The 17,377-nt window shown below is 35.1% G+C and overlaps 1 protein-coding gene across 2 annotated transcripts in view; it reads right to left on the reverse strand.

The window, feature by feature from the left end:
* Positions 1 to 17,377, reverse strand: part of LOC140435635 (facilitated trehalose transporter Tret1-like) — a 252,331-nt gene that overhangs the window by 124,941 nt on the left and 110,013 nt on the right. Inside the window, exon 3 of one of the 2 annotated variants that reach the window (XM_072524366.1) lies at positions 6,855 to 6,993. In XM_072524366.1, the coding sequence (XP_072380467.1) occupies positions 6,855 to 6,993 (139 nt within the window). Of the gene's footprint in view, positions 1 to 6,576; positions 6,676 to 6,854; positions 6,994 to 17,377 lie in introns of those variants that run through there. The other variant, XM_072524367.1, reaches the window with a different exon arrangement.

Consider the following 17,377-nt stretch of genomic DNA (forward strand, 5'->3'; position numbering starts at 1 on the left):
TATATATATATATATATATATATATATATATATATATATATATATATATATATATATATATATATATATATATAGTTCAGTATCTACCTTTCCTATTTTCTTAATAATCATCATTTTTATCTTTTACTCAAGTTTCTAAAGAATGAATTTTATTTTCATCTCTATTTCTGTTACTTTGGAACGAGAGGTGCCATCTTTATTCTCTGTTTAGTTTAATGCTAGTGACATTGTCATTCCATTGTTGGTTAACTGTCTGTCAAAGACTCCTTTTTGTTGACATTTCCCCCTTCCCGTTCGATACAAAAGTCGATATAATGGCTTCTATTTCTAAAAATGTCGATTTTCTTCATGACTTCTGTAAAAGTACAATAACCAATTGTTATGTCGTCTCCTGATTAGGAGGTAAGAGTATAATATATTTTATCGGTTTCCTGATTCTACCTGTTGTATAAAAATCTTTTTATAATTTTAACTTTGAAAATTCTAAGATCATTATTTATGATTATGATATGTAAGAAGGTACATATTTTTGTGGATATTTCTTATGTTTTCTATTTTATATAAAAAACTAGCGATAAGAAATATATAGTTTCTTTAATATAGTATGTAAAAGTTTTACGAATATTTTTATAGTTTTAAATATTAATTTTAAATCCTTAATAATATCTTTTGATTTTAATAATAATTAACTTTTGACAAACTACCATTTCTATATAAAAATGTTTTTAAATTCTAAATTATCTAGCTTTTCAATAAATATATCTTGTCATTTTTACCGAATCCGCTTTTTAATTAATATTAGAATATTTCAGTTGTAAAAAGTAATTACCATTTGCTTTAAAATATTATATATCCTTACTTTTACCAATTTGCTTTTGATAAATACATAAATAAGAATTGTTTCTCGACTTGCTTGGGTGAATAATGATAAAATTTTGTTAAATTTGATTGGTCACCTATTCATCCCCCAAGCAAGGTCTCTCATTTTGGTTTCACCATTTTCTGAAGCAAGGTGTGTTTTTCTTCATTTTAGTCAACCTCCGGGATACATTTCTCAGGTGCGGGTCAAATTCTATTAACATCCAGAAGACCAACCGGCCTGAGAATGGCACTATCATTCCGATAGGAGAGTTGACTCCGGGGCAAGAAAATCCACAGCTAACAACATGGCTTGCTAACAACCATAGCAGAAAAGACCAGGATAAAACCTAGGATTTGGTGACAAACATTTTTCTTTACTATAATGTAACACTGTAGCAAGAAGTCGAATAATTTTTATTTAAATTCAATATCATATTTAAACATGTATTTTTCTGTCATTTTTTTAATACTTTAATAAACATGTGTTAATTTAACTGTGTATTGTTTCTTCTTTTTACTTGTTTGCGTGTGTTGCTCCAGAGTAGGCCATATTCACGTCCTGAGTGAGCTAGCCAGGGAGTGTTTCGTATAACGAAATGTAGCAATTGTAGCATGTATCTAATGTAGCAATTTTGCAATTGATACATTAGGAGTTATGACGTTAAAATTTGGTCCCAACGGGAAACGATTTGTCGCTCCAACGTTGTTAGTGATGTTAGTCGGGTTGTAGCAGCAAACTAAGGTTTGCGGTTACAAGTTGACAACAGCAGCTCAACGTTGGGATGTTACAAATTGAGCCTCGAAGGGTTACAAATTGGCACCCAATGAATATTCGTTGGCACGTCATAGATTGACGCCCAATGAATGTTCGTTGGAACGTTACAGTTTTACCATTTTAATTGAAATTTGCATTGTTTGATAGTTGGATATTTCTTTTGATATTTCTGAACGTGTTTCTACTCATACATCATCTTAACACAGGCAAAGCTTTATTTTGCCCAAGTTTAGTATAAATCTGTTTGCGGTAATATAATATGGTAACCCAATAGTATCAAAATACCAAGAAATGTTTTAAGTATTTTATGGACAATTGAAAATCCTGAAGATTATTATCACGAGAATATTGCACTGAAAACTCAACTATCATGGTCACAAGTTCTTCGTCAAAAAACATTAAAAAAATTTCCAATGGTGTTTTACCCCCCAGTTCCTCTTTTATTTGTTGTAGACTATTATATTCATTTGAGGTAGGTAAATGGATATAAACAACTTGGTTTTTTCCCACTCATATATTTTCCTCCTCTTTTTTAACAGAAAATCGTCTTTTTTTACACAGCTCTTCCGGCTCTTCGCAAATGTCATTATCGATATAAACCTCAATTTCCAAGATGTGTATTGAAGAAAATGGGGGTCATTTTCAACATTTATAAAGGTTATAGATATTTTTTGTACTTGTTAATTCATTTAAGACATTTATTTATTTGCACGTAATTTTTTAAAGGTTAATGAAAAGGGCCGTAACTCAATAAAAACTGTTTTTTGAAAAAAGTGATAAGAGGCAAACAATTTTTGAAAATAATGTGTTAAATTAATGATGCCACAAAATTCATTTGATTTGAATGTACTCAAAAGTTTGGGGAGATTTAGGGCTGCACACCCCCCTTAAATTTTTTCTTTGCGCTTAGATTTTGTTGTTTCTTTTTTATGAAAAATGTTTCATAACAAGAAAGTAACGTGTCCAACAAAATTTCAAGTAGTTTAGAAGATAATGCAAAAAACAATTTTTATTTTGTAACTTCATACCTTTTTGAAACACCCAGTATACCCTATAAATTATTTTGGTAGGAAGTTATGGGTAGGCATTTGTTAAAATGGTAAACATGAACTATATTGAAGTTAATGGTGCTTATACGCACCATTGGCCGAAAATGGGTTAAAAGCATTTTAAATCGAGCCAAAAATTTTAGCATTACACGCCATTTAATTTAATCTATCCATAGAAGCCAACACTTAATTCCTCTCGTGAATTTTACTGTTGGTACTTATATTAATATTAATAATGGTGGAATTCTTTATATGATGGGAATAAAAACCATAATGATAGTAATTAAAATTACATGTTTTTTTTTCTTCTGACGTTTCAATTTTTCGATAGGTACTGAAAGGACTATAATACCAGCTATTATAAGGTATGATTTCTAGGATCCTTGTCAGTAGCCATCAGCAATAAACAAGATATAAATAATTGTGATGATCGCCAAACTTTGAAATACGAGAGCACCTTAAGAAGTATTAAATTTTCATAACATTTAGAAGTGATTTAGAAGAATATTCTTTCGGTATTAAAAGCTACTAATTTACTCATATAAAAAGTATTTCTTCAAACATAAATAAATATTTGAATTATCTTTCCACTTCCATGTTAAATTTTTTTTCAAGTAAGATAAAACTTTTTATGTTGTAATTAAAAGGTTACATTTAAATTATCATTTACGCATTATGGCGATACTTGCAGCTTATTTTATAATTGGACTTATTGTCAATAGTGTAATAGATGTTTACAAGTAAAAGTAAAGTAATTTTTGCAAATACAAACATTGTTTAAACTTTCTGTCATTATATTTATCTAAATATATAAAAGCACATTTTACGATAAGTATTTATGAAAACTTAAACATTTAAGTAATAGATATAAAACCTTCATTAATATTATATCTATGTAAGACCTTGTATTTATGTTATATATGTAAAAGGATTGTTTATAGATTATTGATGTACTTACTTCAAAATTGGTATCTGATATGTTTTAATAAGGTAACCAACGCAAAAACAAATATTTATTTATACCGAAAATATATATCTTGACTTATTTCGTATATTTTAAATTATGATGAATTGGTAAAGATCCAAAATCCTCACAATAAATTATGTAGTGTATAAACTGAAAGTATTAGGGTAACGGGTAGAGTGATTGGCCACTTAAGGAATTGCCAATTGAATTAAAATTGTAAATTGGTATCTTTTAAAGTGAAATATTTTGTAAGGGTTTTTTAATAGTAATGAAACATCAGATTTCATAAAAACTCAGGTTATTTTAATCAGAAATAATAATGTATATTAAAAATAAACACAAATTTGAAAACTTACAGAACTACACAGTTATTGGCCATACAAATATAGTTATTGGCATATAGAATTACAGTCATTGGCCATTCATAAAATTCCTAATTTTCTTTTTTTTGTTCGTGCAGGTAAGGCACACAAAACTATTTAAGTTTTCAATTTCTTGTTGTTTCTTTGCACAAGTACCAATATGGTAGCCTCTAACACAAAATAGACATTTTATTCCAACTTTTGATTTAGATCTATTATAGGAACAAGAATAACACAATCCTGCATACAAAAGGTTATTTACAGGTGGGTTGGTGTCGTCTGATTGTTTCACCGTTATATCTGAGAGAATTTGTATTTTTTCATGTTCTGGATATCCCTCAGTTTAAAAAATAACTTCCTTTTAGCCGACTCACCAGCACGTTTTTCTTGGCTGGTTTCCAAATTTGTACGTTTGCTTTGGGATGTAGTCTTCAAATTTGATGAATTCATATTGTTGCAGGCATCAAAAAATATGTTATCAATTGGTTACCAATTTACAGAATCAGTAAATTGGTTTTCGAGACAATTCTTGTTTTTCTTTGAGGACAACATCATCTGGTATATGTACTTTAACTCCACTTTTCAAAGTAGTGCTTATAATTGTATGATCAATACGTATATTCACAATAGTTTGACATTTTTTGCTACCGGAATTGACTCCTGCGGCAATTTTTTATTACTTTCATCTTGATTTCCCTGTTTTTTTTACCTTTATTGTTTGCTTTTGCAACAATTCGTTTTTGTTTTCGTTCTAATTTTATTTTCTCTTGTTCTGCTTTTTCTTCAATTTTACGCCTCTCTGCATTTTGACGATCTGAAGAAGTGAGCACGAAAGGCAACCTTTATGCTTGCTTTTTGCCCTTTCTTTTTGGGGTTTTTGGCCAAAAAAAGAATTTGTTGATTGAGGTGTCAATTTCTTTAGATAATGAGTTGTCTAGATTAACTAAAGGCAGATTATTATTGGATGTCAATCTTCTGTCATTGTTTCTTCTGCGACATCTTTTATATTATATGTAATATCAACGTTTTCTGGAAGTTGAATTCGAAAATCCGAAAGTAGATTTTCTTCTGTAATAATAGGAATATCCTGTAAGTTGCATATGATTTCATTGCCACCTACAGGGTTAAGTGTAATATCTAAAGATATATGGGTTTCTGTGATGATAGAGGTATCTTGTATATCATTTGTGATTCTACTTGTCTCTGTGGTCTGAATCGTGGGCAGATCTATGGTATTTTGAAATAAAATAAATATATTAAAGAGCAATTTTGAATCATACATCCCGTATCGCTACATCCTATGCCCCATTATCGTGGAACGGTATTTAAAATATTGCTAGGAATTCGTTTATAAGGGTAAATAATCATTGGTGCTGTTATTTCTCCACATGCTGTAAAGGTAAACATAACCGTCAAATTAACTTTGGAGTGATGCTCTATTTGATATACATTTTTACTTCCCTTTACAGCCAACACTCGTTTATTTTTGGGACATAAGAGGAAGCAGGTTTCATCGCCATTTAAAATACGTGAAGGGTCTTGAAGAATATCAATGTAACCTTTACGATGCAAGTATTCTTGAACACCGGTGAACCATTTTTTTACATCTTTTTCAGACACAACTGAACTTGCTGCCGTTACTGCTTCTGGAGTTCTCTCACTTAAATCTGGGTGTCGTTTTAAAAAGGATCTAAATCAACCTCTTCCGGGCCGATTGTCAGTAAAAGGATTTGCATGTGGATTTGCGTCAAGAAAACTTTTAACCGATTCTTGTATATCTTCCACTCTTACCGGAAAACCTTTGTCTTGGCATGTTATGATCCAATGCTTTAAACGATTCTCTTCCTGCAAATTAAGAATAGGATTGGGACCAAGGGTAGTTTTTTCATTAAATTTTTCACTTGCTCTAAACTGCAATGTTGCTCTAGGCACATTAAAGTGTTCAGCGGCTTTTCTTTAGCTCATGCCATTTTCGATGGCCTGAAAAGCAGACTGAAGATCTTGTTCTGTATATTGTTTGTGATACGTTTTATCTTCCCGGATATTTGGCATTTTTGATTCTAAAAATAATTTATTAGTAATAATGTTAGCTACAATACAAACGTTTCAAATTTGATTAAATATGCCCACATTAGCATTAATTTTATAACAACTAAAACGATTGTAATTTTATAAATACAAACCGGACAAAAAATATATTCTTATTACACATTACAGTTATTGGCCACCCTGTGGTTTAGTGATTGGCAGTCGGCCAACCACTGGTAATTGCCTTAAAAAATAAGAAAAAATGTTTAAAATATCTTATTTTGGACCAAACTAGGCAGAAAAGGTCTAAATTATAATAAATATTTAAATTCGAAGTAGGTACAGTAATTGGCCGGCAGGCCAATCATTATAACACGGATATTTTTAAGATACAGTGCTTGGCCACTCAAATTTACCGCCAAAAATGCATAACTTATATATTAAAACCACTGATAATGTAAGATGTACCCCACTAAATCGCCATAAAATATTAATATAACCAGATACATAATACTATTAGCCAATATAACTTACCTCGTGAATAGCCTTCCTTAACAAATTCTTTAAAAAACTCTTAAACCTGGATGCACCTGTTAAGCTTTAAACAACACACGCCGTAACAACTAGATAATTTTAACTGAGAGAGATAATAGCTAGACCAAATATACAGCAATGTTGCCAGATTTTAATGCAAGTAAATTTATTTCCTTATATTTTCTGAAAATCTTAATATTTCGGATTTTTGTGAAAGTGGCCAATCACTAGTGACCGGCCAACAACTGTACCCGTTACCCTATTATAGTCTTAATTACCTATCCAGGACTCCTCCACCTTTGTAATTGTAAACGTATTCTCCACTCCCGATTTTAACTGAGGAAGTAGTATGGCTGAGTATCCAAAAGTCATACCTGCCAATATTGTCAGTATCCATGGACCTACAGCTGTCAGAGTCTAAAAAATAAATAGTATATTTACTATACATATTATTGTTATATATTGTTATGATTCTCTAGTGGGTGATCAAATTATTAGAGCCACCTAGTAAAATTCCATTTTTTTACAAAAGGGTATATAATTGAGATGTATAATATATTATTGTGTTTGTTTTCATTTGATCATCTTATAACACTTTATAAAAGTACAATACATTTCATTTTTCGCTGTATTAATTCCCATCATTCTCTACTTCAATTTTACAATCACACACACACACACACACACGCAGTGATCAACCCTGCCCCTAGGAACATGTGTATACCAATGTAAGAATGGGATCCACAAGGGAATGGGAAGATCAAACCGGTCACACCTCGCTAGTCGAAGTGGTACCTATCTGACCCCAGGCTTTTCCACCACCCCTCCTCATCGTGTGACTTACGTGAGGAGGCTTATGATCTGAAATTTACTTAAGATGCCCTGGGTAATAGGACATCCTCGGTTTTTAGTAAATGTGGTTATGCCACCTAACTGTAGGGGTAGTCACATCTAGGCTTTTCTCCCTATTTACTTTACTGACTCTATTGATTTTACTCTAGCTTTACGTCGGGACTTGAGTCCCTAAAGAAAAAAGAGCGTGTGTTCCGACCATAGAGCCATCAGCCTGAGCTGATGACTCTATGTCCGGAAAAGAGTGTGTGCTCGGTCACTCAGCCGCCGATTTGGCAAAATAAATTTTGTTCTCCTCGCCGGCTGAGCACCCGAGAGGGGTCCGGCCACCAAGCCCATGTATGCCGCACATGACCTCAGTGCTCGGATTTCGCGAGTAGATCTTTCATTCGATCTGCCTTAAGGGCCTAGTCGGTGGAGCGGTATATAGAAGGCCTGACGGGCCCCTTCTATATTTGCTATATAAGGTAAATTTACGTTAAACGGTTTAATGAAAAGTATGAATATACCAATATGAATTTACGTTATTTACTTAATCAGAAAACACTTATTTTTTTTTTTATTTTTTTTTGTGGATTTCCTTGTGGCTTCGGGACTATAAAATGCCTGGGCAACAATTCTTTCCTTTTTTCCTTAATCCTATTTGTGTGCGTGTATTGGGGTGTGCATTGCCAAGTGTATAATGCTCTCACACACTCCGGTGTATATTGGACTTATAATTACCTAAAAACCTAAAAACCTAAAAAGAAAAGCGTACCCTCTCGCCAGAGTTTTTTGCTGTGTTTTCTGATTGACTGCATTTCTTTGTTTGTTCTTCTTGCAACCATCTCATTCTTTATTTATTCGTTAGGGTTCTCCCTATATCGAGCTATCTGTTGTTTTGGTCTTCTGTGTACCGTCCTTATGTTTTCATTGTAGTTAGTCAGCTCTCTTAACATTCTGCTTGGGTGGTTTCTTAGTCCGTTGAAAATTTCATATGCTCTCTCGTCTAGCGTGCGTAGGATTCTTGTTTGTCCTGAGTCTCTATATACGTATCTCAAGTGTACGTACCTTGGTATCTTAAGGGCATCTCTGACTATTTGATTCTGAGTGGTCTGTATCTTTTTCCTGTTTGTTTTACAGGTGTGCCCCCACGCTGCGGATGCATATGTTAGGACTGGCAGAGTAATATTATTCGCAACCCTGATTTTGGTTTTAAATCGTAGTTTACTTTTCCTTCCAATAAGTGTTGAGAGCTGACTTTTCAACGCTTTGGCTTTGCGTATTTGCTGATTGATGATCTCAGTGAACGTTAGCTTCTTGTCTAGATGTACCCCTAGGTATTTAGCCTAGTTGGTCCAGTCTACTGGGGTGTTTTCGATTGTAATTTCGCGATTTGGTACACTTCTTCTGTGACTAAACATTACAGCCTGTGTTTTGTCTGGATTTAGGGCTATTTTCCATTTTATGCACCATCTTTGGAATCTGTTTAGTGCTCTTTGCAGATGATTAGCTGCATGATCCGGGTTTCTCCAGCTAACAGCTATTGCTGTGTCGTCAGCGTAAAGACTCAACAGAGAGCCTGGCTCTTTTGGCGTATCGGTTGTATAGATGGTGTACAGGTAAGGCGACAGCACCGCTCCCTGAGGCACACCCGCCTCCAGGGTCCCGACTTCGGATAGGGTTGCCCCTATTCGAACTCTGAACCTTCTGTTGGCAAGATATGACGCAAGAAGGCATGTCATCGCCTCACTGTAACCAAATTCATTCATTTTATAGATGAGTCCATGGTGCCAGACTCTATCGAAGGCTTTGCTGACGCCCAGAAAAGCTGTAGCTGTGTACATTTTTTCATTAAATCCTTTGGTGATAAATTCTGTAAGTCGTAGTACCTGTAATTCACAGGAGTGTTCGCTTCTGAACCCGAATTGAGCCTCTGGTATGGTTCCTAGCATTTGTGATTCTTCATTGAGTCTTCTTAGTATGACTCTTTCCGCTATCTTGCTTATAGATGATAATAAGCTGATAGGTCTGTAATTTTGCGGAAATGTGCCGTTTTTACCAGGTTTTGCAATCATTATTACGTGTGCCTCTTTCCACCTATCTGGGAAATATCGTAGTTTTAGCATGCTGTTTATTATGTTAGTGATACAAACAATAGCTTTTGTTGGTAGATTTTTCAGCTCCCTGTTTGTGATGTTGTCGGGTCCTGGGGCTTTTTTGGCATTTGTCATTTTTATAAGTTCCTTTATTTCTTCGGGAGATGTATGTGTAATACCTATTCTGCCCTTTTTCCTTCTAAGTCTTCTCGCTGCTCTTTCTACCTCTTCTTCAAAGTCTATGTCATCGTCGGGGTGTTCGTTGTTTCTACACGCCCTTTCTAATTCGTCCTTCATGACTTCGGCTTTGTCGATTTCCGTATGGACAATCCCGTTTACTACGTGTAGGGAGGTATGGGTTTCTTGTTCTTTCGGAGGATTTTAGATAACTTCCAGAAGGCGGATTTGTTAGGATTTAGCTCATCGATATAGGAGTCCCAGCTTTCATTTCTATGATTTTGAAGTTGTTTTTTCACTTCCCTGTCTAGCTCATTTGCAATCCTTTTGTCTTCTACCGTTCTTGTGCGGTAGGCTCTTCTTCTTTTCCGGTTTTCTCTTTGATTAGGTTTTGAAGTTCTATACTTATATCCCTGAATCTTCCTTTTTGTCTGGTGATTGTTTCGGTTTTGGAGCTGGCATCGATAGCATTGTTTATTGCTTGTTCTAGTTTTATTACACTATCTTCTAGTTCTGTAATATTATTAATTGTTGGGATGTTACCGATGTTCTCGCTCACAATTCTTCTGAAGTTTGGCCAACTTGTCTTCTTTCTGTTGTGGGGCTGCAAATAGTTGAATTCTAATGCACCCAGGGTCAGGACGATTAGGTTATGTGTCGAATCGCCTTCATTTAGAGAGTGTATCTCGTATTGTTGACCCACGTTATGTAGGATTGCAATGTCAAGATACGTAGGGAGTTCTCCGTGGAAACATGTCGGTTCTGTTGGTCCGATGACATGTGTGTTCGGTCTGTTCTCGAGATGGTTGCAGAGATATCTTCCGTTTCGGTTGGTCGTCCTGTCAAACCAATTGGGAGATCTATCATTTAGGTCTCCAATAATTATAGTTGGCTCTTCTGAGTTCAGTATTAGGCTCAAATCTTCGTTAAAAATCGGATCATGTGGTCTGACGTAAGCTGACACTATTTTTAGTGTTTCGTTGTTGGCCTTAAGTCGAATAATTGTGGCTTCCATTGTCACCAGTCCGTCTGGTGTTGGGATGTGCTCGTGTTCGAGTCCCTTTTTGACTAATATAGCTGTTCCTCCTGATAATGCTATATGATCCGTTCTATAGATATCGTAGCCTGGAAATTTTGTTTTTTTCCTTTCCACTAGTTTGGTTTCTTGAAGGGCTACAATATCGAGCTCTAATCTGTTTATTATTTTATTATCCAGAAGGTTGATCTTTTTGAATATTCCGCCGGAATTCCATGACCCAATGCGTAGATCTTCGTTTTGGTTTGCTAACATTTTCGGACGGCTTCTCCAAATGCAGTCATCATTTTTGTTGCTTTGTCCATCATGGACATCATTTCCATCATTTTGTTATTATACTTTGTATGGAAGTTTGCGATGAGGGTAGCTGCGTTCTGTACCGACACTTCTTGTGGTTGTGCTCAAGCTTCTGTGGTGGTTTCAGCGGATTTTTTCGCTGCCTGTGCGTAGCTGACTCCTTTGTTGATTGAAGCGCTGTTTATGGGTCTTCCTACCGATCTTGTTGGGGCAGGCGTTTTCTTTTTGGGGGCCTTAGAGCATCCTCTATAATTTGCTGTGTGCGCTTCACCACAGTTTGCACATTTGGGGTCGGTTTTCCGGCTTTTTTGGGATCATATTGATCACCCTTGTTGCTTCTATTCCTTTATTGTATAGTTCGTCTTTAATTGCTAGTAGTAGCAGATAGCCCTTTTATAATGACTCTTTTTAGTTTATCGCTATCTATGGGATATGCGATGAATTCTACTTTTGGAGTGTGTTCTTCTAGGATGTGTACCATTCCTAGGTAATCTTTTCTAGTTTTTGTGTTAATAACAATAGATCTGCCTGATCGTGCAAACTTATTGACTGATATTATGCCTTGGTTGGCTGCTCTCTGCAGGATTTTTTGGTGTACTCCTACAGTTTTTAGGATTATCGCCGGTGGTTTCGGCTCTTTTACTGTAGGCTCCTCGCTTGTTTGCGGTGAGTCTTTTGCTACGTCGTTTTCTTTTTCAACTTGGCTATTTTTGCTCATTTTGGGCAGTTTTCTTTTTCTGGCTTCTTTCATGAGCCTCTTTCGCAGCCTTGTTAAATTCGTTTTCTTTCCGCTGATTTATTATCTGCGTCTGCTTTTCGGCGACGCCTATTTTTGTTTTCACACTACTGTCTGATTTCTCAGTAGTGGTGCCTGTTTTTTTCCCTTTTTTGTTTTGGACTTGTGTCCAACCTGCAGGTTTTTTGGTTGTTATGATTCTTTCCGGCTCTTTAGGCTTGCCTTTGCTACCGGATGGCTTTGCGGGGGGAGGTGAACCGATTCCTAGTTCAACTAGCTTTACAACGTCGTTATCGAGGGAGGCTTTCCACGGGTCGATCTCCATTATTGACTCTTCTTTCTCCTTGGCTGCTGTTAATGCCATTATATGTTGTACAAGTTTTTGTATCTCCTTGTCCTTTTCCTTATTTTCGTTTCTCAGCTCAGTCATCTGAGCGAGAAGGTCTTGGATTTGTTTATTCGCCTTTTCCTCGCGGATACGGCTTTCTTCTTTTAGAGATTTGATCTGTTCCGTCAGTACATTGACCGACTTTAAAAGCTCATTGACCTTTTCCCTTTCCGCCATTTCTCTGGCCTTTTTCTTTACTTCTTCGTCTTTCGGAGAGTCTTCTTTGGGCCTTAGCCTTTTCATTTTCTTGCCGATTTCGGGCTCGGCTTCATTTTTGGAGACGTTGTCCACGACGGGTGGTGTCTTTACTACAGTTGGGGGCGGGGCTTCGCGCGATTCTGCGGCTGGGCTCGGCTCTTCGTCGATGGCGTCCATCGTATTAACATCGTCATCGGTGTCGATTTCGCTTTTTTCTTCCTCCGACTCGGGCAGATAGGAGTCATCGTCAGAAGATATCAGAAGACTTATATTGCCGTAAGGCAGTGAACAAATAGTTCATAAGATATAAGAAAATTTTACTTAGACGACTCTGTTTTTTTTCCACCGACTGACCGCTGTCAGTACGGCTTACTGGGTGCCGTCCCAGATACCTCGCGGTAGTTCACTCCCTGTATTCACAGTAAGGGATCCTCTTCCTGTTTCTCACACCTCAGGAGCAGGGGCCGTTTCTGTCCGACCTTGTCAAATGTCAAGGCCTTACAGTGTCATCCCTGATGACACACTGAGGTGATCCCGAATTCTTCGCAAACGCGAAGCTATTATAGCCTCCGCGAGGAGCCTATAAAAACAGCTCCTCGACGGTTTAACTAGTAACAACCTCGCATCCGTTTTTCGCTAATATGTAGGACAAGTGCCTATGCCACACTCGGTGTCTTACCCACCGGGAGCTGAAAAGCTCCGTTGACAATAGGTCAGTCGCCCCCACCTAAGCACGCTTCTCTCTTGAGCACGTCCCTACTGTTTGACTACTCAAGTCGAACTAATTTTACAATCAATACCCAGCTACATCCCTTTATACTTCCATTTCAACCCCACTCCTTTAGAAATACAGACAGTTGTAAGATAGCAAACAAAAAAGACGCTTTCTCGCCTACTGAGTTTCGCTAGAAGCAGACGTATGTTGACTATCATTAGCAATAGACGTATTCTCTCTACTGTTGGCAGCTGCTAACAATAGATTTTTTCTCTCATGCTTATAGTTATGCGAAAAATACCGTGAATAATCTTTTAAAGTCGTATAAAGACACGCTAGACACGTGTTCAGGAACTGGTAAGACAGCTTCATCGTACGAAGAACAACCGTAAGTGAAAGCCTGGAAATACCGCGAGTGTGTACAGCATCAGTATTGATAAGACATTTTATAAACTTGATTTGCTATTTTCTGTATAACCCTTTACTACATATCCTAATTTATTTGAACCAGTCCTCTATAATACATTCCTCGTGTAGCTTGGAATTCGTGTGCATATTATTTTATATTTTTGGTGTTTAGAGTTATAATAAATAGATTGCATTGCTCTCTAGTGACATTCTGACAAACGTATACTATTTTTTGTGAATTTAGCAAATATTGTATGTTCTTTACACCAGTGGTACACGACTATCATGGGAAAAGCCAAAGAGATCTCACCAAAAAAAAAAAGGCAAAAAAAATCTTTAATATTTAACACTAATCACTCTAACAGAAAAATAGTCCATTTTTAAAGTTTCAAGGGCAACTGTGGATCGTATAAAGAAAAAACGAAAATTTGGATTTGATCCCACGGCGCAAACAAAAATCTGGTCGAAAAAAAATACAACACTACAAGATGAAAGAAAAAATCAAGATATAGTCTCGGCAAACAGAAAACAACATAGAAGGACTTTAACGAGAATGATGCAGGAGTCTGGCATCAATATTTAACCAATAACAGCTCGTCGGCGAATAAATTATATGGGGTTTTCAAGCTGTTACCCAGCAAAAACGCCGCTACTCACACCAGCCATGAAGAACAAAAGAGGCTAAAAATCATAAAGATTAGACCATTGATGATTGGAATCAGGTAAATAACATTACTTAACATTGTTTTCATTTTATGTGATTTACAGTTGATCAATTTTGCCACGATTCTAAAATAATAATAATATTCCAGGTTTGTTTTTCGGATGAATCTACCGTGCAGATCCTAATGAATAGAGCTGAATTTGTGATAAGAAGATTCGGGGATACAAAGCGGATCGTATTGTAAGGACGGTAAAGCACCCCCTGAGCATCATGGTGTGGTCTATCATAAGCAGTCAAGGAACTGGTAGACTTTACATTGTCGAGGGAACAATGCGACAGGACTAGTACTTGAGAGTACTTCAAACAAAAGTGCTTCCGCAGGTCTAGGAGTGGTTCCGGATTAAGAGATTTACGTTTATTCATGACTCGAAGTATGGAAAAGAGTATGGTCTAACAATGAATGTCAAGAAGACGAAATTTATGAGAATATCGAAAACTCAAAGAAATAACGAGAATCTTCTAATAAACGGAACCAACGTCCAACAAGTGGACAAATATGCATATCTGGGAACAAGGATTAATTCCACAAATGATTATACTCAGGAGATCAAAATCAGAATAGAAAAGGCTAAAGCAAATTTCAACAAACTGAGAAGAGTGCTATGTACAAGTGATTTAAAATTGGAACTAAGCGTTAGGTTGGCGAGGTGCTATGTTTTTTTTTGACTTTATTTTATGGAATGGAATCTTGGACCTTGAATGCGACATCAATGAAAAAACTGGAATCATTCGAGCTGTGGGTGTATAGAAGAATTCTGAAAATATCGTGGACAGAACACATCACAAACAAAGAGGTTCTGAGAAGGATGAATAAGGAAATAGAAGTTTTAAATATAATTAAAACAAACCAATTAGAATATCTCGGACATATTACACGTGGAGAGAAATACACCTTGCTCCAACTGATTATGCAGGGAAAGATCCAAGGAAAGAGAAGCATAGGTCATAAATTGTGTATATAATATTTATTTTCCTTGTCTAACTTAAAGAAAGCCTGCATCCAGAAAATACTAGAAGCCAGGGATTGAAGGTAAAATATTTTTATTTGTAGTAAAGAACGCCGAAAAATTCAATCTAATTTAATTTAATTTCATTCAATTAAATTTAACTTAATTTAAACTAAAGCAGATCATAATAACATAACCCCCAACGTTAAGGTATTTTAAAGTATTTCTGGTTGCAATTTTGAAAGGAAAGACAAAGGAAAAACAGGTAATTGAAAATTTATTTATCGAATGGTCATTGATATAGTTGAATTTTATGACATATTATTTTTCTGTAGGTACAAGTTCTCATAATTTATTTCATTTTTGATCTGATATTTGCATTTGATAACATTTTTTTGTGAAAATATTTGACAATTTATTACATTGGGTGAGAGAAAATTTTTCGTATTTGCAACATATAGGGTGTTTTAAAGTTTCATATTTGGCGGGGATATTACTTTTTGTTTTTTTTTTGTTTTAATGGCATAGGCAAGTGCCCTACGGCCAGTCACAGCATGAAAATTTTCTACCCAGAAAGAATAAAAAGATAATATAAATTTCAAACTTAAGTAGCACTCGTTTCTCGTCTAGGGACCCATCAAGAAATCGCTTTTAAGACAAACTAGATTGGGTCACGGATAGAAGGTAATAACAAATGGGGTAAAACAGAGGTTAGGATTCTAATTACAGTTAAATATTAAGCTTACTTTTGCAAATAAATTCCATCAAACATTCATTTACAACTCTTATATTTAGAGATAGCAGATAGCACATATTGTACGGAGGAAAAATTTTGATGTTGACTAAATTTTTTATTAGATCTTCAGTTTGTTTTGTGTATTTTTTACATTCGAAGAAAATGTGATCTAGATCACCTTCTTTTTGACAGTCTGGACATAAATTTGAATTTACGATTTTTAGTTTGGACAGATGACTAGGATAGCAGGCGTGTCCAAATTTTATTCTAATTATGGATGTTATATACCTTCGTGTAACAGAATAATTTTTAAACCAATAATCACTTGGGATTAATGGCTGTATAGAAGCATATTGCGAGGAAGACTGCGTACTATATATATGCCAAGATTGTTTCCATTTACTATTGATATTATTTTTAATTATTGTTAATGCGTCTTGTCTACAGATTTGGTGATCAGCTTGCGTTCCGGTATCAATGGCCTTTTTAGCTAATAAGATCAACATGTTCGTTGTATTTAAGACCTATATGCGCTTTAACCCACAAAAATAAAAACTCTTCGGTTTTTATAAAGGTCATAAACAAGTTTTTTAATTTGAAAGACATATATATTTGAGTTATTACTAGGAAAATTTAAAGTTTCAATGGCTAACATAACAAACAATGAGTCAGATACTATTGTAACAGATGTATTCTGAGTGTTTTCAAAGTATCTTAATGCTTCATATATTGCTACAGCTTCAGCACTAAAGATTGAAAAACTAGGATTTAGTCGACAAGGTTTTTCTGTATTAGTTGATGGAATGTAGAAAGCACACCCAGTACCAACAATAGACTTTGAGGCATCCGTATAAATAACTAAAGAGTCTGACAGACTAGATAAACAGGACTTCGAGCTAACAGAAGAATTTACATGGTAATTCGGTTGTATCACAGTAATGGGTTGCAAGCACGAATAAAAATGTTCGATGTTGTGAAAAAATAACACAAAAAAATAGAAAATAAAAGTTAAAAATAAAAGTTAAAAAAAACATACACTGCCCACACTTAACTTTTACACTACTAATACTTTAAGCATTGTTATTGTGAAGAAGGATGAGTTTTCTTTAAATTTCTGTAAAGTTTTTTTCTTTTCTTTTTATTTTTTTTTTAAATTATTATAGTTAGAGAAAAAATCGTCTGGCTAATTGGTCTTTACCAAAGCCATCTAATTAATTAAAAAAGATATGTTGTATATTTCTTTCTTTTGTTGTGCTAATAAAGTAGGGATTTTAGTTTGTAGACTTACAAACTTTTTCAGTTCTTGGTACAGAATATCTGTATGTGCAGTATATTTTTGACACTCTAAGAAAATGTGGTTTATATCGGCTAAAGGTTTTTCTGGACAGTGAGGACAACACGGAGAATCTAAGATATCAATCCTAAACAAATGTGCTGGAAAGCGATATAATTGAACGTGATATAATTGATGACTTATATATCTATTATAATCCTACGAATTGATGAATT

The sequence above is a fragment of the Diabrotica undecimpunctata genome, chromosome 3 (genome assembly GCF_040954645.1).
Source record: "Diabrotica undecimpunctata isolate CICGRU chromosome 3, icDiaUnde3, whole genome shotgun sequence".
NCBI lineage: Eukaryota > Metazoa > Arthropoda > Insecta > Coleoptera > Chrysomelidae > Diabrotica > Diabrotica undecimpunctata.